The sequence below is a fragment of the Panthera pardus genome, unplaced genomic scaffold (genome assembly GCF_024362965.1).
Source record: "Panthera pardus isolate Hobbes unplaced genomic scaffold, ASM2436296v1 HiC_scaffold_2, whole genome shotgun sequence".
NCBI classification, from domain to species: Eukaryota; Metazoa; Chordata; class Mammalia; order Carnivora; family Felidae; genus Panthera; species Panthera pardus.
In genome coordinates this window covers 13,520,070-13,539,064 of record NW_026526765.1, presented here as the reverse complement: position 1 = coordinate 13,539,064, position 18,995 = coordinate 13,520,070, and the positions used below count along the sequence as shown (strand labels likewise).

Here is an 18,995-nt window from a genome sequence, read left to right as displayed (position 1 = left end):
TTACTCCCTGTCCCTTAACAGGTAGCTTTACCAGCCCCTGGTCTAAATGAACTTTCGTTTTTCTTTTCACATGTTTGGTATCTGATGACTTTTAAATGAGGCTTTATAAAGATGTAAATATTGGTTATCTTTTCCAAGATCCCTTCATGGCTTTTCACTGGATTTTATCTTTGGTTTGGTTGGTTCAGTTAGGTTTGTTTTTAGGTGTAAATCAGATGCTTTGTACAACACCTCTTCTTGGTGTCACTAATGTATATCCCTCCCATTTGTTTTTCGTTTAATTTTTTATTTTTATTTTTGAGAGAGAGAGAGAGGGAGAGAGACAGCACGAGCGGGGCAGGGGCAGAGAGAGGGAGACACAGAATCCGAAGCAGGCTCCAGGCTCCGAGCTGTCAGCACAGAGCCTAACACGGGGCTCGAACTCATGAACCATGAGAGCATGACCTGAGCCGAAGTCATATGCTTAACTGTCTGAGCCACCCAGCACTCCCCACCCCCCTCCCTCCCCGCATCCCTCCCATTTGTATTGGTTCGCATCAGCCCTGTGTTCTCATTCCTACATTAGGGCTCTTGTTTTCCAACACCAATCCATGCAGGGAAGCCTGTTACGAAGCCAGTGATATTCCTGTTACCGCTGTGCTCACAGGAGGTCACTGCTGCCACTTGTCGAGAACCCTATTTTTCAAAAGGAGCCAGGACTGCTTAGGCACAGAGTGATTTGGAGAATTTTTCCCCTGATCTTCAATTTTGTATTTGAAGAATAATTATCCAAAAACCGGTCGGAGGAAGAGCTAGATACAGGAGACGGGCTCAAGCTGGTGGGTTTGCTGGGGAGCTCGGGCCACCTCCGAGAGCTAATCCGGTGAGGCGGAGAGTGATGGTGTCCATGGGTGGAGTCGAAGCACGATGTTGGCATTCACCGATTAAGTTTTCCTGATGCACAGGATGGGTCAACTGGTCAGAAATCAACCAAGACAGCCAAGGAGATGCCGTATCTCCTCATTCGGTTCTCCCAGGCGTGAACACGCCTTGGGTGCATCTGGTGTTCTGCATACGGGGCTTGGCTCCCTCTCTCCCGCTCCTAATTGCTTTGTGATCTGACTCTTGCCTGCAGTGCAAGGAAGGCGGCTTCCCCCAGGACCTCTGGTTGGGCGTCAGCGCGGACGCTGTCTCTGTCTACAAGCGTGGGGAGGGAAGACCGTTAGAGGCCTTCCAGTACGAGCACATCCTCTCGTTTGGGGCGCCTCTGGCAAACACGTACAAGATCGTGGTTGACGAGAGGGAACTGCTCTTTGAAACCAGTGAGGTAAGAGGCGAACCAAGGAAATCGTTTGTGGCCTTGACAACACGAAAAATGACACCCCGTTTCTTGGGCCTTTGGGTAATTTTGTTTTGCTGTAAAATATATGAAATTACAGCGTGGCGGTCTCTCCCCAGCTTCAGGTTCCTCGGGGGCCAAAATCGAATCTCCAGTTTCTTCTATGTTTGCAGCAGAGAAATTTGGTTTCGTTTTATTGGTGGGGTCTTACCCCTAGAGGAAAGGGGAAAGGAATGATGTAGATGTCCAGAATATATATAGTTTGGCAATAGAGCCTCGTGCCAATCAGCTGATGATTACGGCAGTGAATGCCAGCTGGAGGGAGCGAGGGGCACGACCACCCTGGCCGGAGCTAATTCTGGCTCACAGAATCGCAAGAAAGAGCCTTTAAATGTGCGTGCCATCTGCTCTGAAGCTTAAAATGCAGTCATCAGCATCATGATAAATCCAGAAGCCTTTTATGAAGGGCTCTGCTTAGGGGACTCCTAGCGAGCAAAGGTGGAAAACGGACATGAGTGACTGGCTTCCGGTTTGGCCACTGGTGCAGAGTGAAGGACCGGAGGCCAGGAGGGCGCCCAGGGCGCTGGGAGGTAGCAGTGACACCAGGGCTGCGGTGCAGGAGGCAGACTAGGCCGACGGGAGGCCGGCAGTGAGACGGAAGAGGCGGGGCCCCTGACCGGAGGGTCCAAGGCGCCCGGCTGCCAGGTTTGGTCGACGCCAGGAAAGGAGAGGGAGCCACTGTGGGCGTCTGATCGTGCCTGATGCAGTGACCGTGGTTTTACCAACTGCCGTGGGTGGGATTGGACGGGATTAAAAGGGAGGGGGAAGGAGGGAAATGGAAGGAGGTCAGGATGCCTGAAGAGGGATGCAGGCCAGCCTGAGAAGGGTCGGGGCCCAGGGGGTGGTGGTGACTGCATCACGGGAAGGAGCTAATACGAGGTCGCAGCCGGCACCTGTGACTTGTCCGCAGGCCCGTCGAGCCTCTCTCTGTTCTGCAGCCGCAGCATGACGAGTTGACTACGATAACAGTGTTCACCAGCTGGGATTGTGGGATTGTGGGCTCAGGCCTTTACCAGCACTTTTTTTTTTTTTTATTAACATTTATTTTGAGAGAGAGCAAGGATGAGCAGGGGAGGGTCAGAGAGAGAGAGAGAGAGAGAGAGACACACACACTCCCAAGCAGGCTCTACACGGTCAGTGCAGAGCCTGACGTGAGGCTCGAACTCATGAACCACGAGATCATGGCCTGAGTCGAAACCAAGAGTCGGACGCTTAACCACCGAGCCATCCAGGGGCCCCTCATTTACCATCATTTTAAGTGGGGATAGTGATCCCAGCCCTAACGATACCCACAGACTTTAGTGTCCTCGGGCGGGTTTGTTTTTTTTCCCCTAACGTGTGAAATCTGACAATTGTACACCACGCAGAATTGTCATTTTTGTGTGGAAGGACCACCAGGTGGTGCACGCCGTATTCGGAGAAGCCACGACTTCCCTTCTCACTGCCCAGGAACAGGTTAAAGCAGCTGAGCTCTCGGCCTCCTCCAAACCTGGGGGACGGGGTGGGGGGCCCATCGTCCCGGCCGAGACTCTCACCGTGTGCCCCTTCTGCTTCCCCTGGGCAGGTGGTCGATGTGGCCAAGCTCATGAAAGCCTACATCAGCATGATCGTGAAGAAACGCTACAGCGCGTCGCGCTCCGTGAGCAGCCAGGGCAGCTCCAGGTGAAGGCGGGAGGGAGTCGGCGTGTCTTCAGCGTCCGGATGGGCCACCCTCTGGCCTCGGCCGGCTAGGGCAGAGCTGCCCCCGCTTCCGGAAGCCCCTCGTCGGAGGGAGGCGTCTCCCAGGGTCCTTTCGCCCCGTCGACGTCCGCGATCCCGTATTAAGCTGTCAACCTTAACAGTCCGCCCAGTTTCGAAAGCTTTACTACTCTTAGATGACACATGCCTTAAGACAGAGAGGAAAAAAGCCCCCACGCTGCCACCAAAGCAGCCAGAAGTGCCTTAACGTGTGGAACCAACACTAATTGACCTTAACTGTGCTACTGAAGGGAAATGCCCCCCCAGCCCCTGTTTGGGGGGAGACTTACAAAGCTTGGTGGGGGGTGTTCATCTATCAATTCTGCACTAACCTCCCAGCCTGATTTCCCTACTTGGAGGGAAGGTGAGGGGGTCGGGAGGGGGGACAGAGGGAGCACAAGGGGACAGGATATTTTAGTTGGAGTGCTGCTGGCAGCCTTCCTCATGGACATATATTAACTTCTTTTTGTTTGTTTCATCTTTTAAGTCTGTGTGCCTGCCTGTGCGCCCATGTGTTCATAAACTCATCACTTTAATCACTGTCTCATGAGCATTAAAAGCAAAGGGAAAAAGGATGTGCAATGGTGTAAACAGTCTGTATATTTTAATAGTTCAGAGTTCTAGTCTTCAGTCGTTACTTTATGAGGTGGTTTTATTAACACACCAGAATCCTGGGTTTTCCTGTCTTTGCTGTATTTCGAAAACCACATTTTTGACTTCGTTCTGTTTTACATGTAGCAAAAGTCTGCACTCTGCATCTGCTGTATTATAAACAGATATGCAGCCTATACAAATAATTGTATTTATAAACCACTCTTCAACAGCTGGCTCCAGTGCTGTTTTTAGAACGATATGAAGTCATTTTTTGAGTCTTTAGTTCCTAAAAAAATTTAAGTTAAGAAAAAGTTTTCTTTGAAGGTTAGTCTGGATCGCTCCGGGTAGATTACCAAATACCACGATGGATATGGCGGCAAGATGCCGCGTTCCCGAAGGGTGTAATGCATGAGCGAGTCTCGTAAAGGACCCTGACAGTATAAATGCTAAGGCTTTAATATAATACGTCTTCTCCCAAGTTTATAATGATAGTCTGACCAGGTGCCTGTAAATAAATCAGTGTTTATGACCAGAAAAAAAAATAATCTGGTCTCGGACTTTTATTTTTATATAGAAGAGTTGTAAAGACTTAGGCCAACTAAGTCTACCCACAAAGAAAGAAAAAAAAAATTGCCTTATCCCTCCGGGACAGCTATGCGAAATCATGGTCTGTTGGCTCAAAGAAAGTCTGACAATAAAAGATATTAGCTATCACTCAGTGTGTTTTCTTTATCAGGGTGACTCGAAAGACATTATAGGGTTTGGGTTTGCTTTTTTTTTTCTTAATTTAAACCCAAGCTAGTTAACATATAGTATAATAATGGTTTTAGGAGTAGAATTTAGCAATTTATCACCTACATAGATCACCCAGTGCTCATCCCAACAAGCGTCCTCCTTAATGCCCATCACCCATTTAGCCCATCCCCGACCTACCTCCCCTCCAGCAACCCTCAGTTCTCTCATTTTAAGAATCTCTTATGGTTTGCCTCCCTGTTTTTAATCTTATTTTTCCTTCCCTTCCCCATGTTCATCTGTTTCTTAAATTTCATGAGTGAATCCTATTTTTCTGACTTATTTTGCTTAGCATAATACACTCTAGTTCTATCCGTGTTGTTGCAAATAGCAAGATTTCCTTTTCATTAATATTCCATTGTGTGTGTGTATATATATATACACATACCACTTCCTTATCTGTTCGTCAATCAATGGACATTTAGGCTCTTTCCGTAATTTGTTGTTGATAGTGCTGCTATAAACATTGGGGTGCATGTGCCCCTTTGGATCAGCGTTTTTGTATCCTTTGGATAAATACCTACAAATGCAATTGCTGGGTCATAGGACAGCTCTATTTTTAACTTTTTGAGAAACCTCAGAGTGGCTGTACCAGTTTGAGTTTCCACCAACAGTGCAAAAGGGTTCCCTCTCTCTCTGCATCCTTGCCAATATCTGCTGTTTCCTGAGTTAATTTTAGCCATTCTGACAGGTGTGAGGTGGTTTCTCATTGTGGTTTTGATTTGTATTTCCTTGATGATGAATGATGTCGAGCATCTCTTCGTGTGTCTGTTAGCCATCTGGATGTCTTTCGAAAAGTGTTCACCTCTTTTGCCCATTTCTCACTGGATTACTTGTTTTATGGGTGTTGAGTTTGAGAAGTTCTTTGTAGATCTCAGATACTAACCTTGTATCCGATATATAATTGGCAAACATCTTCTCCCATTCTGTTGGTTGCCTTTTAGTTCTGTTGATTGTTGGTTTGGTTTTCATGCTTTTGGCATCACTAAGCTGCATGTCTCATAACTTCATTATCTTTAAGTGGACGTGTAGACCTCTTAACTGCTCTTTTAGACATGCGGCAGGACTCCAAGAAGGCAGAGAAAGTAAAGATTCAGTGAAATCCAGAAGTCTAAGGCCTTGAAATGTGTGTTTATGTCAAATGGTCTTGTAGCCCCATAATGTGCCGGATGGTGAAATCTGACCCTTCGGCCTGCTTGCAGCCTTGCTCACTGTGGAGCAGAAACAGAGGCAGCCTGTCTGGCCACTGATCTACCCAAAGAACCAGTGCTCACCCCGGGATCTCACCTGGTTGCCCTGGCCAGACGTGGGGCATGAGGGGTACCAGTCCCCCGGATGTCCCTTTCTCTTACCTCTGAATCTCACCTCTGCTCGTGTCCAGAGCGGCTTCCCACTCCACAGGGACTGGGAAGTCCCCTGAAGGCAGGTGATGCTGAGCGCCTGTGGCCTCGAGATGAGAAGGAAGATGAGCTAGACTCCACGGGTGGTGGTTTTTTCATTTCCAGCCCACAGGGAAATTGGCAGAAGGGCCTCCTGCCCTGCTCACCACTCGGGACTCACTGTGACTTCCCGCATCGCAGAAGGCTGCCTCTTCCCCAGCTGTAAATGAAGCAAGTGGGCAAGGGAAGGCAGAGTGCCTCAACTTAGGCACAGCAGCAGCACCAAAGCCAGAACACAGGTCTCTACACACAGGCCTTTACGTGTCAGCGGCTTCCTTTGTTTTAATGTGTTGTTAGAAGCGGTACAGATGCAGACGAAGCTGCATTAACACATACAGGGAGACCCAGATACCCTCCGCCTGGTTTCCCCAATAGTAACATTTTGCAGAACCACAGAACGCTATCACAATGGTCCGTTATAATTAGGATTTTGCCTCCACGTTTTATACAAGGACTAGAGCCCCCAGTTTTGAGGTTGTCGCTTCAAGCATTTCTTGCCCGCTATTTTGAACGAGCTCTCTGCTTCCCTGCTCTCCCTGCACGTCCTCATCAGCATAGACTGGCTCAGCATCGTCTCTCGTTGCTACTCGAGCCATCAGCATACGGACAAAAGCCTCTCCGGGAGAGCGGCACTGTCCTCCCTTCACATGGCCCAAGACATCCAGCGTCATGCCTGTCCAGAGCAGGTAGAGATGTGACCGGGATGGCCAGGGAAGACTGCAGGTGAGGGAGTGCCGGGTCTTAAGCTGGCCTTGCAGGATGGCGGAAGGCCCTGGAAGCAGCCCAAGTGCAGGTGTGGGGGAGGAGATGGTGTGGGGCGGCTGTTAGGGCAAAGGTCAGGAGCCGTGCTCCAACTCCCTTATCCTAGCTCCAGACAGCATCTTCATTGGCCTCTGTGTTCTACCACCTCAGGTGCAGAATGGGGATTTCTAAGTAACCCTCCCCCCTATATATGCTGTTGACAGACCAGACATCTGGAGGGATCCTTATAAAGTACCCAAAGGCATCCCTCTCCTAAAAGCTCTTTGTCTCACCAACATACGAATCTCTACTCCAGGGCTGTGTTCTCTGTCCTGCCTGCCTCTCGCCTTGTCTCACGCCACCCTCTTCCCTACTCAGCACAGATCTTGGTCATGATTTCATTTTGTCCCCATTCTATGGGCTCCCCCACTAAAGAGTAGTCTGCCCGGCAGGGAGAAAGGTGCCTGATGTTTTCCTGGTGAAGCTTTGTGTTTGTGCTCAAGAGGAGGAAAGCTGTAATTCCCAGGTACCTGGAGCTTAGGCAGCGATGTGCTGGCAGATGTTTAGCCACCGGCTCTCCCTGAGGAAAACAGTCCCGCTTTGTAGTGTTGGCCGGTTTTCATGGCGTCCGTCATTCCCACCATGGCTCGTTTCAGGCTCCAAGGTGACGGCACAATGTGGAGCTGGATGGGTCGTGTGGTTGGCTCCGAAAGCTCGGTCCTGCACACCACAGAAACGATACATCAGTCAACAGTTTTTCAATAAGAAAGTTGCATCTTCTTCATAGGAAAACCTCTAAAGCAAGTAAAAAGGTACTTAGAAAGCTTGAAGCACTTTGTGTGGGGCAGAGTTTCTGTGGGAAAATTAAAGAGGTTTTCAAAGTGTATCATTTGTTCCTATCTTTAGTTTTCCCACAGACTTCTTTTCCCTTTCAAGTAAGGACAGGATTACAGTTGATTGGTGGCTTGAGACATAAACAGGGTCGACTCCCCCTAGGCATCCAGACATTGCTGGTGGGGACTAGTTGCCGAATCAGAATTCTCATCAATCCCTCAAGACATGCCAGAAAGGAAAATGAGGGATTCTGGTAACTCTGATCTCTTGGGGGAACTTGTTCTCTGTAAGTTTACTTGGTGACTTGACATTGAGCAAATGTGACAGGCCTCCTGATTAGAAATAAGGTAACCCCAATGATCAACACCAACCACAACATAATTTAGTTGACTTTAATTTACTAAATATTTACTAAATTCTCATTTGGGTTAAAAAACACACGCACACACACTATCTCAGTGGGGTTTGCAAAGGAAATAGAAAAATTGTCTTGCTTGGAGACAAGTTGGGGGGTAAAAGATGTAAATAGATGAAACAAGTTGACTCTAATCGGACCACCTGCTAATGTGTTGAAGGGGCCCAGCAAGCGAAAGTGTGAGGGTGGGAGTTTTCAAAGACAGCGGAGCCGAAACATGCAGATTTGTGATACGTGAGCACAAGCCAGTAGAACACATGACCGAGGAAAATCCAGGAGACAGAAATGAGCAGAATGGGGATTTCTAAGTAATGCCTCCTTTTACTCTCATTGTGTCTTTCCCTGGACCATCTTTCTCTGATGTGATCCATGACATTAGCGTACCATTTGCTCAGAACATCCTGTTTCAGGCTTCGCGTACCATCCTCCCTCCCATCGTGGCCCCCCAGTAGCCATGGTGGGGGTGCCAGCAAACCCGTGTTTACCCTGAGGATCCTGAGATCCAGAAAGCAGGTTCTTTAACTTGCTCTAACAGCTTTGCTGTGCAACAAATCGTTCCAGCATTCAGTGGCTGAAACAACAATTTATTCAGGTCGCGATTCTATAGGTCATCAGTTGGAGCTGGGCTCATTCATGACTTAGTTCGGTTGCATCCGGGTCAACTCTGTGGATGCTGCCTCAGCTTTCTCATGTGTCTGGGGCCTCAGTGGGAGGGCTGAGCTCTGTTCCACGTGATCTCTCTCTCGGTCGCAGTCAGCTGGCCTTGGCTGATTCTCGGCATTTGGCAAGGTCTCGTGAAAGCGAGTAGGTATAGACAGAGCCTCTCGGGGCTTACGTTCAAAACTGGCACACTGTTACGTCTGCGACATTCTACTGGCCAAAGCCAGACCCAATGCCAGACCAGAGCCAAGAGGTGGGGAACCAGACTCCGTATCTTTTTTTTTTTTAATGTTTTACTTATTTTTGAGATAGAGACAGAGGATGAGCAGGGGAGGGGCAGAGAGAGAGGGAGACACAGAATCCGAAGCAGGCTCCAGGCTCCGAGCTGTCAGCACAGGGCCGATGCGCGGCTCGAACTCGCGAACTGCGAGATCATGACCTGAGCCGAAGTTGGACTCCCAACCGACTGAGCCACCCAGGCGCCCCTCCGTATCGTGATGGAAGTTGCTGCAAAGTCACGCAAGAGGTTGAAGAATTATGGCCACTTTTATAATCTAAGCACACTTGGCAGAAAAATGACAAAACTACAGGGGACAGAGCATTCGTATCCAAGTTTGTCTGAAAGCTTGCTTCTCTCACAAAGCTACCCGAAAATCCAAATCCTTTCTTTTTTTCTTTACGTGGACAGGCCCCTCGTTTACCACTGTGCCATCACCAGCTTCCCCTGATGTAGACAGACACACGTGACCCCCTCAGTCCTTTTTCCAGGTATCCGTCCACACAGATTCTTCTCTTGCCTGAAATGACCTTCCGCCCTGCTCATAATCTCTTCGGCTGTGACAACCTGGCTTTGATTTTAATCTCTTGCAAAGCTGCCTGGGGCGGAGACTGCTAACCATCCCCTGGGGATCTGCCCTTTGACCATTTGTCCTTTTTCTTCTTTGACCTTTTATAATAGAATTGCCTTAAATCGTAGCTTGCGGTCAATGCTAAGCTACAGAATCCATTCCCCAGCCTCCCTTGCAATTTAGCGTGTGTGGTAGTTTTAAAAAATGTTGCAACTTCTTGGGGCGCCCGGGTGGCTCATTTAGATGAGTGTCCAACTCTTGGTTTCAGTTCAGGTCACGATCTCCCGGTTTGTGGGATAAAGCCCCACGCTGGGCTCTGCACTGACCGTGTGGAGCCTGTTTGGGATTCTCTCCCTCTCCCTCTCTCCACCCACCCTCCTCTCAAAATAAATAACCTTAAAACAACAAAAACAACAACAAAATAATACACCTTGCAACTTCTTGGGTCACCTGCATGATTCAGTTGGTTGAGCATCTAACTCTTGGTTTCGGCTCAGGTCATGGATTCATGAGATGTAGTCCCACGTCAGGCTGACCGTGCGGAGCCTGCTTGGGATTCCCTCTCTCTCCGTCTCTCGGCCCCTCCCTCACTCACACTCTTTCTGTCTCAAAATAAACATTAGAAAAATTAAAAAACCATTGCAACTTCCTGATAACCCCTCCCATAAAAAAGGTGAACTGTAACCCCCGTGAGTATTGGCCAGCCATAGTCACTCCACTTCTGATAGAATGTGGTAGAACAGATACCGTATAGCTTGTGAGGCCAGGGCGACCTACACCTGAGGAGGACAAGGCAGACATGAAAGAAATCTCACCAACCTGAAGATTCTGTGCTAAACACGCCTATGTAAGGAGGCCACAGAGAGACAGACAAGCCCCACAGGGACTGTCCCCCAACTGGTCTGTCTTAACCTCAACACGTGGGTGCGTCTGCAGATTATTCCAGCCACTAGCTCTACGCAAAATACACTCCCTCCCTCTCCAGACCCATCAAAGCCTTGCTTATTAAGGCATCCAGGGTTCGGGCCTCAAGCCCAAGATTTTGTCACGTCAGTCAAGTTCCAGGGTGAACGAGGCTCGTTGGGTGTAGTTTCTCAAGTGCAGCTGGTTAACACGGACTGGAAGAGCTGTGTGCTACGGAGGCAAGTTTTCTGTCCCCCATGGACAGTCATGGGGCAGCCATAACTGCCATGGAGACCGTCATTCCCACAGGGGAAACTGGGAGGCATAGAAGTCTGTGGCACTGATGGAAAAAAAAGAAGGATGACTCAGGGTGTATCCAAGAACCCATGGAGAATGATTCCCAGTCAGTGGAGCTGAGCCCCAGTCATGGGATTGGCGTCACGTGCCCAGAAACATGTGAAGGAGAAATGTAAATAATTTGGGCCGGAGAACCCACCGTGCTGTCTTTAGACACACCCACAAATTCTTTGACGATCCTCCCATCAAAAGGTGGGGTCTAATTCTCCTCTCCCGACAGAGTGTGACAGGAGGGCTCCCACATGACACCCAAAGCTAAGGTCAAACAGGGCGGGGGCGGGCGGGGGGGGGGGGGGCACTACGACATCTGCTAGGCTCTCGGGACACGGGACACGTGCTTTTGGAGCCAAAGGGGCACATCTTCCCAACAGCAACCGCCCGACATGCAAATGCTGGGCCTGCAGATGACTCTCAGCCCCCGGCCTGCAAGGCCACTCAGCTGACGCAGGGAGGACAGATAAGTGCCGCCCCCCTCCCCCACCCCCGCTGAGAAAGTTCTAGCCATGCCAGTAAGCCAAAAAGAGGGATAAACGTATGAGGAATGGGTGAGATTTAAAAGTGTCACTATTTACAGCTGACGTGATGAAACACCTAGTTTATCAACCGATCGTGTTGGATTTTCTATTAGAGTTGATGAATGTAGCAAGGTCACTAGATAAAACATCGAAATTCCTTTAAAACCCAACTGCATTTCTCTACGGCAGCAGCAACCATTTATAACTTTTCTTTTTTTCATAATACATTTTACAGTGTTATTAAACACATTTACTATCGAAGAGAAAATCTGAAGAGATGTTGTGTCCTCTGGTTACGAAGCCCACATCTCCTTTAGGCCATGCTCGGAGTTACGATGTAAATTGATCTTGCAGAAGCATTTGAAATGAGGCAAAGCAGAAAGCACTGTGACACAAATACCAGCTAATCATAAAAACAAAACCACGCTGGAGACAGAAGGAAATGGGCTTATAACCCAATTTCTGTCTGATACACGTGAGGGAGCTAGAGACTCAGAACTTCTGGTTTCACGGCCCTTCCTCTGAAATGAGGTTGAGCTGAAAACACAGCAGGAGGAAATCTTACTTACTTCTAAAATAAAACACATCCCTTCACGACAAAGAGAAAGTCCCATTTACGGGCGAGCAGAAAGCTCCCGCTTCAAGTGTTTTATTTTGCATTTTAAACCATCTGGCCTTCCGCTGCTCGGTAGAATCATGAATTTTTTAAAAGTAAAGTTCTGCTGCTGTTCAACCAGACCGTGCCACCTAGAACCATCCGTGTGAGAAGCACATCGGTTCCAAATTGGTTGAAGGCAAGACTGGGTCCCCACGTGATGTCACATGGCCACTCAGCCCACTTCTCCTTCCCCTGATTCTGCACCTGTGACTCTTTGCCGTTCAGGCCTCAGCTTAAATGTCACCTCTCCAGAAAGGCTTTTCCTCACCACCAAATATAGAAGAGCCTTTACTGTATCACCGTGCCGAACGGAGCACTTGCCACGAAATAGCATTTTCTTACTTAATTGCTTATGGTAAGTCTTTCGCAATTAGAAGGTCATCTCTAGAAGAGCAGAAATCTTCTTGGGTTTGTTATCGTCACTCTTAACCAGGACCAGGTCTGAACACGCTAGATGCTCAGGAATTGGTTCTTAAACGAAAGAGGAAATGGTAACTTTCAATGTGGGGGCCTCCCTGGCTGAGACTCCCCCGCCCCGCCCCGGAGAACAGAGGTCAAGTGCTAGTGCTTTGGGAAGTGCAGCCGGGGCAGCGAGGGTAAGGGAGCGAGGCAGAGAAGCATGGGAAGCCATGCAAAGCACTGCCCTGCCGTGCTCGTACCTGCTTCCCCTCGGCCCACCAGGAGACCCGACAGTTGCTCAGCAAGACCGGGGCCACGTGGGATGTGTCTGCACAGGTTGTATAGGAAACTCCTGCCTCGGAGCAGCCGTCCTGGAGAAGGAACAAAAGACATTTCCTGAGTTGGTCCTGTCTCCTGTTTCCCATTGGCTGAATTGCACTAGGTGGGGAGCCAGTCCCCTCCCATTTCCTTGTCAGCTGGTGCCTTTCAAAGCCACATGGAAGCCACATCCCACACTGTGGCAGGCTGGAAGGTGTCCGCATCCTAATCCCCGGGACCTGCGAGGGTTACCTTCTACGGCAGAAGACACTTTGCAAATGTGATCACACTGAGGGTTTTGAGATTATCCTCGTGGGGCCAAGTGCAATCATGTGTCCTTGTAAGAGGGAGGCAGGAGATCAGGCTCAGTAGTGGGAGACGTGGTGACAGCAGTCACAGGCTGTAGCGATGCAGAGAAGGGGTCACAGTGGAGCCACGCAGGCAACTTACAGGCATGCAAAGGATTCTTGCTTGGAACCCTCGGGAGGAGCCAGCCCTGGTGACACCGTGGTCTTGGCCCTGTGGGTCTCATTTCAGACTTCTGACCTCCAGAACTGTGAGAAAATAAACTACTGCTTTAAACTACTGAGTCGGTGGTAACTTATTACAGCAGCAATAGGAAACCGATACCCACGCCCTCCAGGGCGTGTCCTCTAAATCCGTGGCAAGAGCATCCAGAGAGCCCCGGATAAGCACGGCCAGAGAACTGGAGGTACGTAAGAGGTACAGCCTACAAGGACCCACGTGACTGCTTATATCAAGGAGCTTAGGACAGAGAAAATGTGTACTTGCTGATTGTATTAGCATTGTCCTTTATTATAATTCATTGTTTTCTTTTAATTTTAGAGAGGGGAGGAGAGAGTGCAAGTGGGAGAGAGGGGCAGAGGGAGGAGAGAGAAAATCTTAAGACAGGCTCTGTGCTCAGAGCAGAGCCCGGTGTGGGGCTCGATCCTATGACCCCGGGATCATGATCTGAGCTGAAATCAAGAGTCAGACGCTCAACGGACTGAGCCACCCAGGCACCCCAGTTATACTTCATTTTCACTTGTGAATAACTGCCCAGCTCTGAAAAACGTCCCTGGGCCTCTCCGGTGATGTTTACATATGTCACATAACCTATACTCTAGCCAGACCATCAGAGACACACCTTCAAATCTGGTAAAAATCCATCCTTACAGAAACGATTTTATTCTAGGTAGATTTGATAAAGAATGTATAGAGAGCATAGTACGTATTAGGTAACCCCAGCTGCTTTGGCGAACACCTACATTTCAAGTGCCCACTGCTACTAAGGACCATTTCTTGCTTGCATAGTGGACCAAGAAGGATGTAATGGTAGGAGGGTATTGGCTCTGCTCCTATAGCTATTCAGGGGCCCAGCTGACAGGGGTTCTGCCTCCTTCAACATTTATCTTCAGAGGTTACCCTAACCACAAACAAAGTTGGCAAAAAGAGAGCAACTGACTGGATGAGAACACGTGCCTTTTAACCTCCTCAGTCTAGAAGTGACATCACCTGGCATTACTTCTATGCAAGGGATGCTGGGAAATGTAGCTCCAGGCTGGGCAGCTACCTTTTCAGTTACACTCTGCATCACGTAAGGGGAGAATGTGTACGTGCTGATTGTATTAACAAGCTTCGGTGGACAGCCGGCTGTCACTTGCCACGGTCTGTCCCTCTGGCCAAGAGATATTCGTGAGGACTCTTTCCCTCAACTATGAAAAACTCTTCTCCCAGCCAGAAAGGAACATCCAAGGGAATTAACTCAAAACCCTATTAGTTACTGCATCCCTAAGGGCAAAACAGATGGGTAGCCAACAAGAGACTGCTCAATCTGTACGATTAAAAGAAGTCAAAGATGGGGCACCTGGGTGGCTCAGCTGGTTAAAGCGTCAGACTCTTGATTTCTGCTCGTGTCATGATCATGTGGTCGTGTGATTGAGCCCAGCACTGGGCTCCATGCAGGGTTCTCTCTCTCCCTCTCTCGTTGCCCACCCCTGCTCAAACCTGCACTCACACTCTTTCAAAATGAATAAACATTAAAAAAAAAAAAAAAAGTCAAGGATGGATGACCAGGAAGCTGAGGGGACACCATCCCAATTAAAAGTCTCAAGTTCTTGTCTGGTTTCCCGGCCTGAGCCAGTTTTTGGACCCAAGCCCATTGGTTGAAGGCAAGACTGTCTCCCCAGCCCCCTGCAATACCACACAAGTCTGATCTCCCGGTCCTTCACCAAAAGGATCTACTTGGGTAACAATGCTGAGGAATGCCCAAGCGTTTTGACGACTCTTTGACAGGGTATTGGTAGACATTAACACCTAGAGTCACTAATCATCCTCACGGGCCTCTGTTAGAGTCAGGGATATTGGGGCTAGGTAATAAGTGGATCCCAGGCCCAGATTCAAGTTACAATGGCTACAGCGGGTCCGTGGCGCCATCTGGAGGTCATTTTCCCAGACCCCAAACATATAACGGAACTAGACATGCTTGGTCGTTGCACAACCTCACCTCACATCGGTTCCTTGCCTTAGGGTAAGACTACCACCACAGTGCAGACGTCAGGGAGAATGCTCTGAAACGACTCCCCTCCGTGGAAAAGATGGTGGCTCAAAAGTGCTATGGCATCCCAGGGGGAATGGCAGGAATTAGCGTCATCACCAAAGAACTAGAAGATTCAGGGTGAGGCCCCCATCCTGTTGCCTTTTAATGCACAAACGCGGAACCTACAAAAACCAAACAAATCCAGTGGACTATGGCCAAGTCCCCCAAGTAGTAGGCCCAAGTGCAGCTACTGTGCCACGTGTGGTGGTGTTCCCAGGTCAGAACAGCTTCATCTCATTGCATGTTATATATGATTTCACATTCATTCTTCCTTAGGTTCCTGGTTTTTTTCCATTAATTTCAAATAAACTGAAGTCAGAATGTAAAACTTTGAAGATACCCAAGATATATAGGATGAGATCGATTTCTTCAAAGACAGCTCCGTAATTAAAGCTTAGTAAACATTACCTATGATGATAAATTATTCATAGAGTGCTTATCTGGCAATTTCAGTAGTTCAGGACATGGCCAAAGAAGCAGAACTTGGCTTCATGTGAGTAACAATTGCTAAGTCCACATGAGCTTTGCTGACCCTGATTTTGCTTCTGCCTGGAGCGAGCCCGAACAGCTTATCCTCCCTTTCGCCACACATGACAGGTGCCTCCCTCTCCCGATGCTGCACCCTGTGTTCTCAGCAGCTCGTGATCTGTCATCTGCAAACTGCCCATAATCACCTCCTCTCTTTTATGTTCCGCCTTTTATTTTTTAAAATATTTTTAATGTTTATTTATTTTAGAGAGAGAGAGAGACAGAGTGTGAGTGGGGGGAGGGACTGAGAGACAGACTCTGAAGCAGGCTCCAGGCTCTAGAGCTGTCGGCACAGAGCCCGACGCGGGGCTCGAACTCATGAACGGCGAGATCAGGACCTGAGCCGAAGTCGGCTGCTCAACCGACTGAGCCACCCAGGTGCTCCAATGTTCCACCTTTTAGCTCTAACTCAGTCTTGGCATGTTCCCTGCAGCCTTCTTGGGTGAGGACTCTGGTTCCCAGCCCTGTACCGCCGGGCCTACTACGCCGTAACTGTCCCCTTGGTACTTCCAGACCATTTCTCTCATTTCCGCGACGTAATCCTCAGGATCTTTAGAGCAATGCTATTAGACCATCCCTCCTCATCCAAGTATCTGGCTCACGCTGACTTTCTCTGCAGCATGATTCTGCAGACTTCTTTCACATGAACAATCCACCCGGTGCCCTGACTTCTTGATCCTTCGACCTCATGACCTCCTCCCCCTCTAAATTCTAGCTTCCACTGACTCCTTTCCACTGCTTTTTAGCATACTCCCTGCTAGGTACACTTCTCTAACCATGTTACCTCATCAGGACCTCCCAGCCATGAAGCCACCATTTTCTTCAACGCTTTCACTTCCCTCCTGCCCCAGATTAGAATCTCTGGTCCATCACCGTAATCATTCAATTGTGTTCACCCTCAACTCCTTTCTTATCCCTTCCTCTTCTCCACTTAGCCTAAAAAAAAAAACAAAAAAAACCCATCCACGGTAAACCCGATTCTCTAAGTCTGTATGTGAGCGGCTGGGTGTTGCTAGAGAAACACCCAAGCACACTCTCACCTTGAGCTTATGACCATGATTCTCAGAGGCCGCCCATCACATCCACCCTCCCACCCTTCCCTAGTGAAGGGACTCCCATGGTTTCCTGGGTCCCAAGGCCACTATCTCAAAATTCCTCTCTTTTTAAACTTCATGTCACTATTCCTCCCATCCCCCAACTTCCTACTTAATTATGAAAACCGAAGAAGCAGAAAACACCGTACCTTCTACCACATCTTCCAATTTATCCCATGGATTCCTGGGGCTTTTGTGTCATTTAGATGTTGACTTTCTCTTCCCTGAGCTCACAGTTTTTATATCCAGTTTCCTGTTTGTCTGCACTTGGACCCATATTAGGCATATGAAGTATAGTATGTCCAAGAAGGAATTCCTCTCCCAAGAGAGAATTTACTCTCCCCCAGCTTCCCTATGTCTACAGGGGTTAGATGTCATTTGTAATTCCTCTCTGTCCCTAACATCTTACTTTGGATGCATTAGCAATTCCTGTTGGCTGTGTGTCCCAGATGAGTTCCAAATCCAATCATTTCTCACCATATCCACCGCTACCAATCTCTCTGACTAGTCCAGTAATCGCTGACTGATCTTGCTTCCTGCTTGTCTCCTCATCAATGACCAGGACAATCTTTTCAAGCTGAAAATTGAGGGGCTCTTGGGTGGCTCAGTCGGTCGAGTGCCCCACTCTTGATTTTAGCTCAGGTCATGATCTCACACAGTTCCTGAGATCGGGCCCCACCTTGGGCTTAGTGCTGAGTGTGGAGCCTCCTTGGGAGTCTCTCTCTCTCTCTCTCTCTGTCACTCGCTCTCTGTCCCTCACCTGCTCGCATGTGGTCATATACTCTTTCTCAAAATAAACTTTATTTTTTTTAAATTTTTTAATATTTTTACTTATTTTTGAGATACAGAGAGAGACAGAGCACAAGTGGGGGAAGAACAGAGAGAGAAGGAGACACAGAATCTGAAGCAGGCTCCAGGCTCTGAGCTGTCAGTACAGGGCCCAACGTGGGGCTCAAACCCATGAACCGTGAGATCATGACCTGAGCCGAAGTCAGACGCCTAATCAACTGAGCCACCCAGGGTGCCCCTCAAAATAAATAAACTTTAAAAAGAAAGATGAGGGGTGGCTGGGTGGCTTAGTCGGTTAAGCATCTGACTTCGGCTCAGGTCATGATCTCGCAGTTTGTGGGTTCAAGGCCCTTGTCGGGCCCTGTGCTGACAGCTCGGAGCCTGGAGCCTGCTTTGGATTCTGTATCTCCCTCTCTCTCTGCCCCCTCCCCTGCTCACGCTCTCTCTCTCTCTCTCTCTCAAAAATAAACATAAGAAATTGTTAAAAAGAGATGAAAATTGAATGAAGTCATGTTTTGCACAACACCCTTCATTAATTTTCTACTGTCTTTTAGAACAAAATCTAAACCGTGCATGGTCTGCTGTGCCCTTCGTGAGGCCCCACTGCCTTCCTCTCCTCACTCACTGGTCTTCCCTCCCTCTGCCACCCCTAGTCCCCGGTCACACTGCTCTTCTCATTTTAGCTTCTTGTTCCTGGAGCACAAACTCGTTCTCACTTCACGATCCTCACTCGCTCTTGCCTCTAGAACTCCATGTGACTGGCTATCTTCCCTCATGTAAGTCTGCTCAAAAGTCACTTCTCTCACCCGCCCCCCACCCCGTCTCTTCCAAAGCACTTCCCCTTTTCACTCTGTCCTGTTTTTCTGCACAGCACTTAACCTGTGTTACGTCATGTTCATGGCCCCCGTGCTCTTGTGCTGTCGCCTCTCACACGGACTCGGGGCTTAGCCATGTGACTTGCCTTGGCCCCTGGGACGTTAGAAAATGTGACCCAACCAGAAGCTTGCGACGTGCTGGCACCTTGGGGGATGCCTTCACGGACCGCCAGCTGCCAGGTGAGGAAGCCCGAAGCCAGCCTGCTGGAGAGGCCACACGGGGGATGACTCAGACATATCTGCTGACAGCCCCAGCCTCCTGCCATCCAGCACCTGCTAACTGGGCTGGATGCACACGTGAACCCCACATCACCATGTGGATCTGAGCCACGCCCTTCCAGCTGATCTCTCCCCAACGCCAGTCCACGGAATCGTGAGCAAATAAAAGTTGTTTCAGGCCGCCGGGTTTGGGGACGGTTTGTTATACAGCAGTATACGATACCAACGTATATGATACATCACAGCCTAGGATTTTATGTCCATATGCGTATTTGCTCACGGTCTGCCAAGTCTTCTAAAATT

At 48.9% G+C, this 18,995-nt stretch overlaps 1 protein-coding gene and 1 long non-coding RNA gene across 9 annotated transcripts in view; one reads left to right on the top strand and one right to left on the bottom strand.

The window, feature by feature from the left end:
- Positions 1 to 4,423, top strand: part of MYO10 (myosin X) — a 225,789-nt gene extending 221,366 nt beyond the window's left edge. For all 4 annotated transcript variants that reach the window (XM_019450761.2, XM_053906900.1, XM_053906899.1 and 1 more), the window contains 2 exons: positions 1,115 to 1,306; positions 2,943 to 4,423. In XM_019450761.2, coding sequence (XP_019306306.2) covers positions 1,115 to 1,306; positions 2,943 to 3,044 — 294 coding nt within the window. In that variant the 3' untranslated portion in view covers positions 3,045 to 4,423. The remainder of the gene's footprint in view (positions 1 to 1,114; positions 1,307 to 2,942) is intronic.
- The window catches only part of LOC128778242 (uncharacterized), a 52,194-nt gene that overhangs the window by 22,540 nt on the left and 10,659 nt on the right, over positions 1 to 18,995 (bottom strand). For 3 of the 5 annotated variants that reach the window (XR_008423668.1, XR_008423669.1, XR_008423667.1), the window contains exons 2-4: positions 12,531 to 12,641; positions 7,212 to 7,401; positions 5,854 to 6,100 (exon numbers count right to left, since the gene is read on the bottom strand). This is a non-coding gene — a long non-coding RNA (uncharacterized LOC128778242). Of the gene's footprint in view, positions 1 to 4,475; positions 6,101 to 7,211; positions 7,402 to 12,530; positions 12,642 to 18,995 lie in introns of those variants that run through there. The other 2 variants (XR_008423670.1, XR_008423666.1) reach the window with 2 other exon arrangements.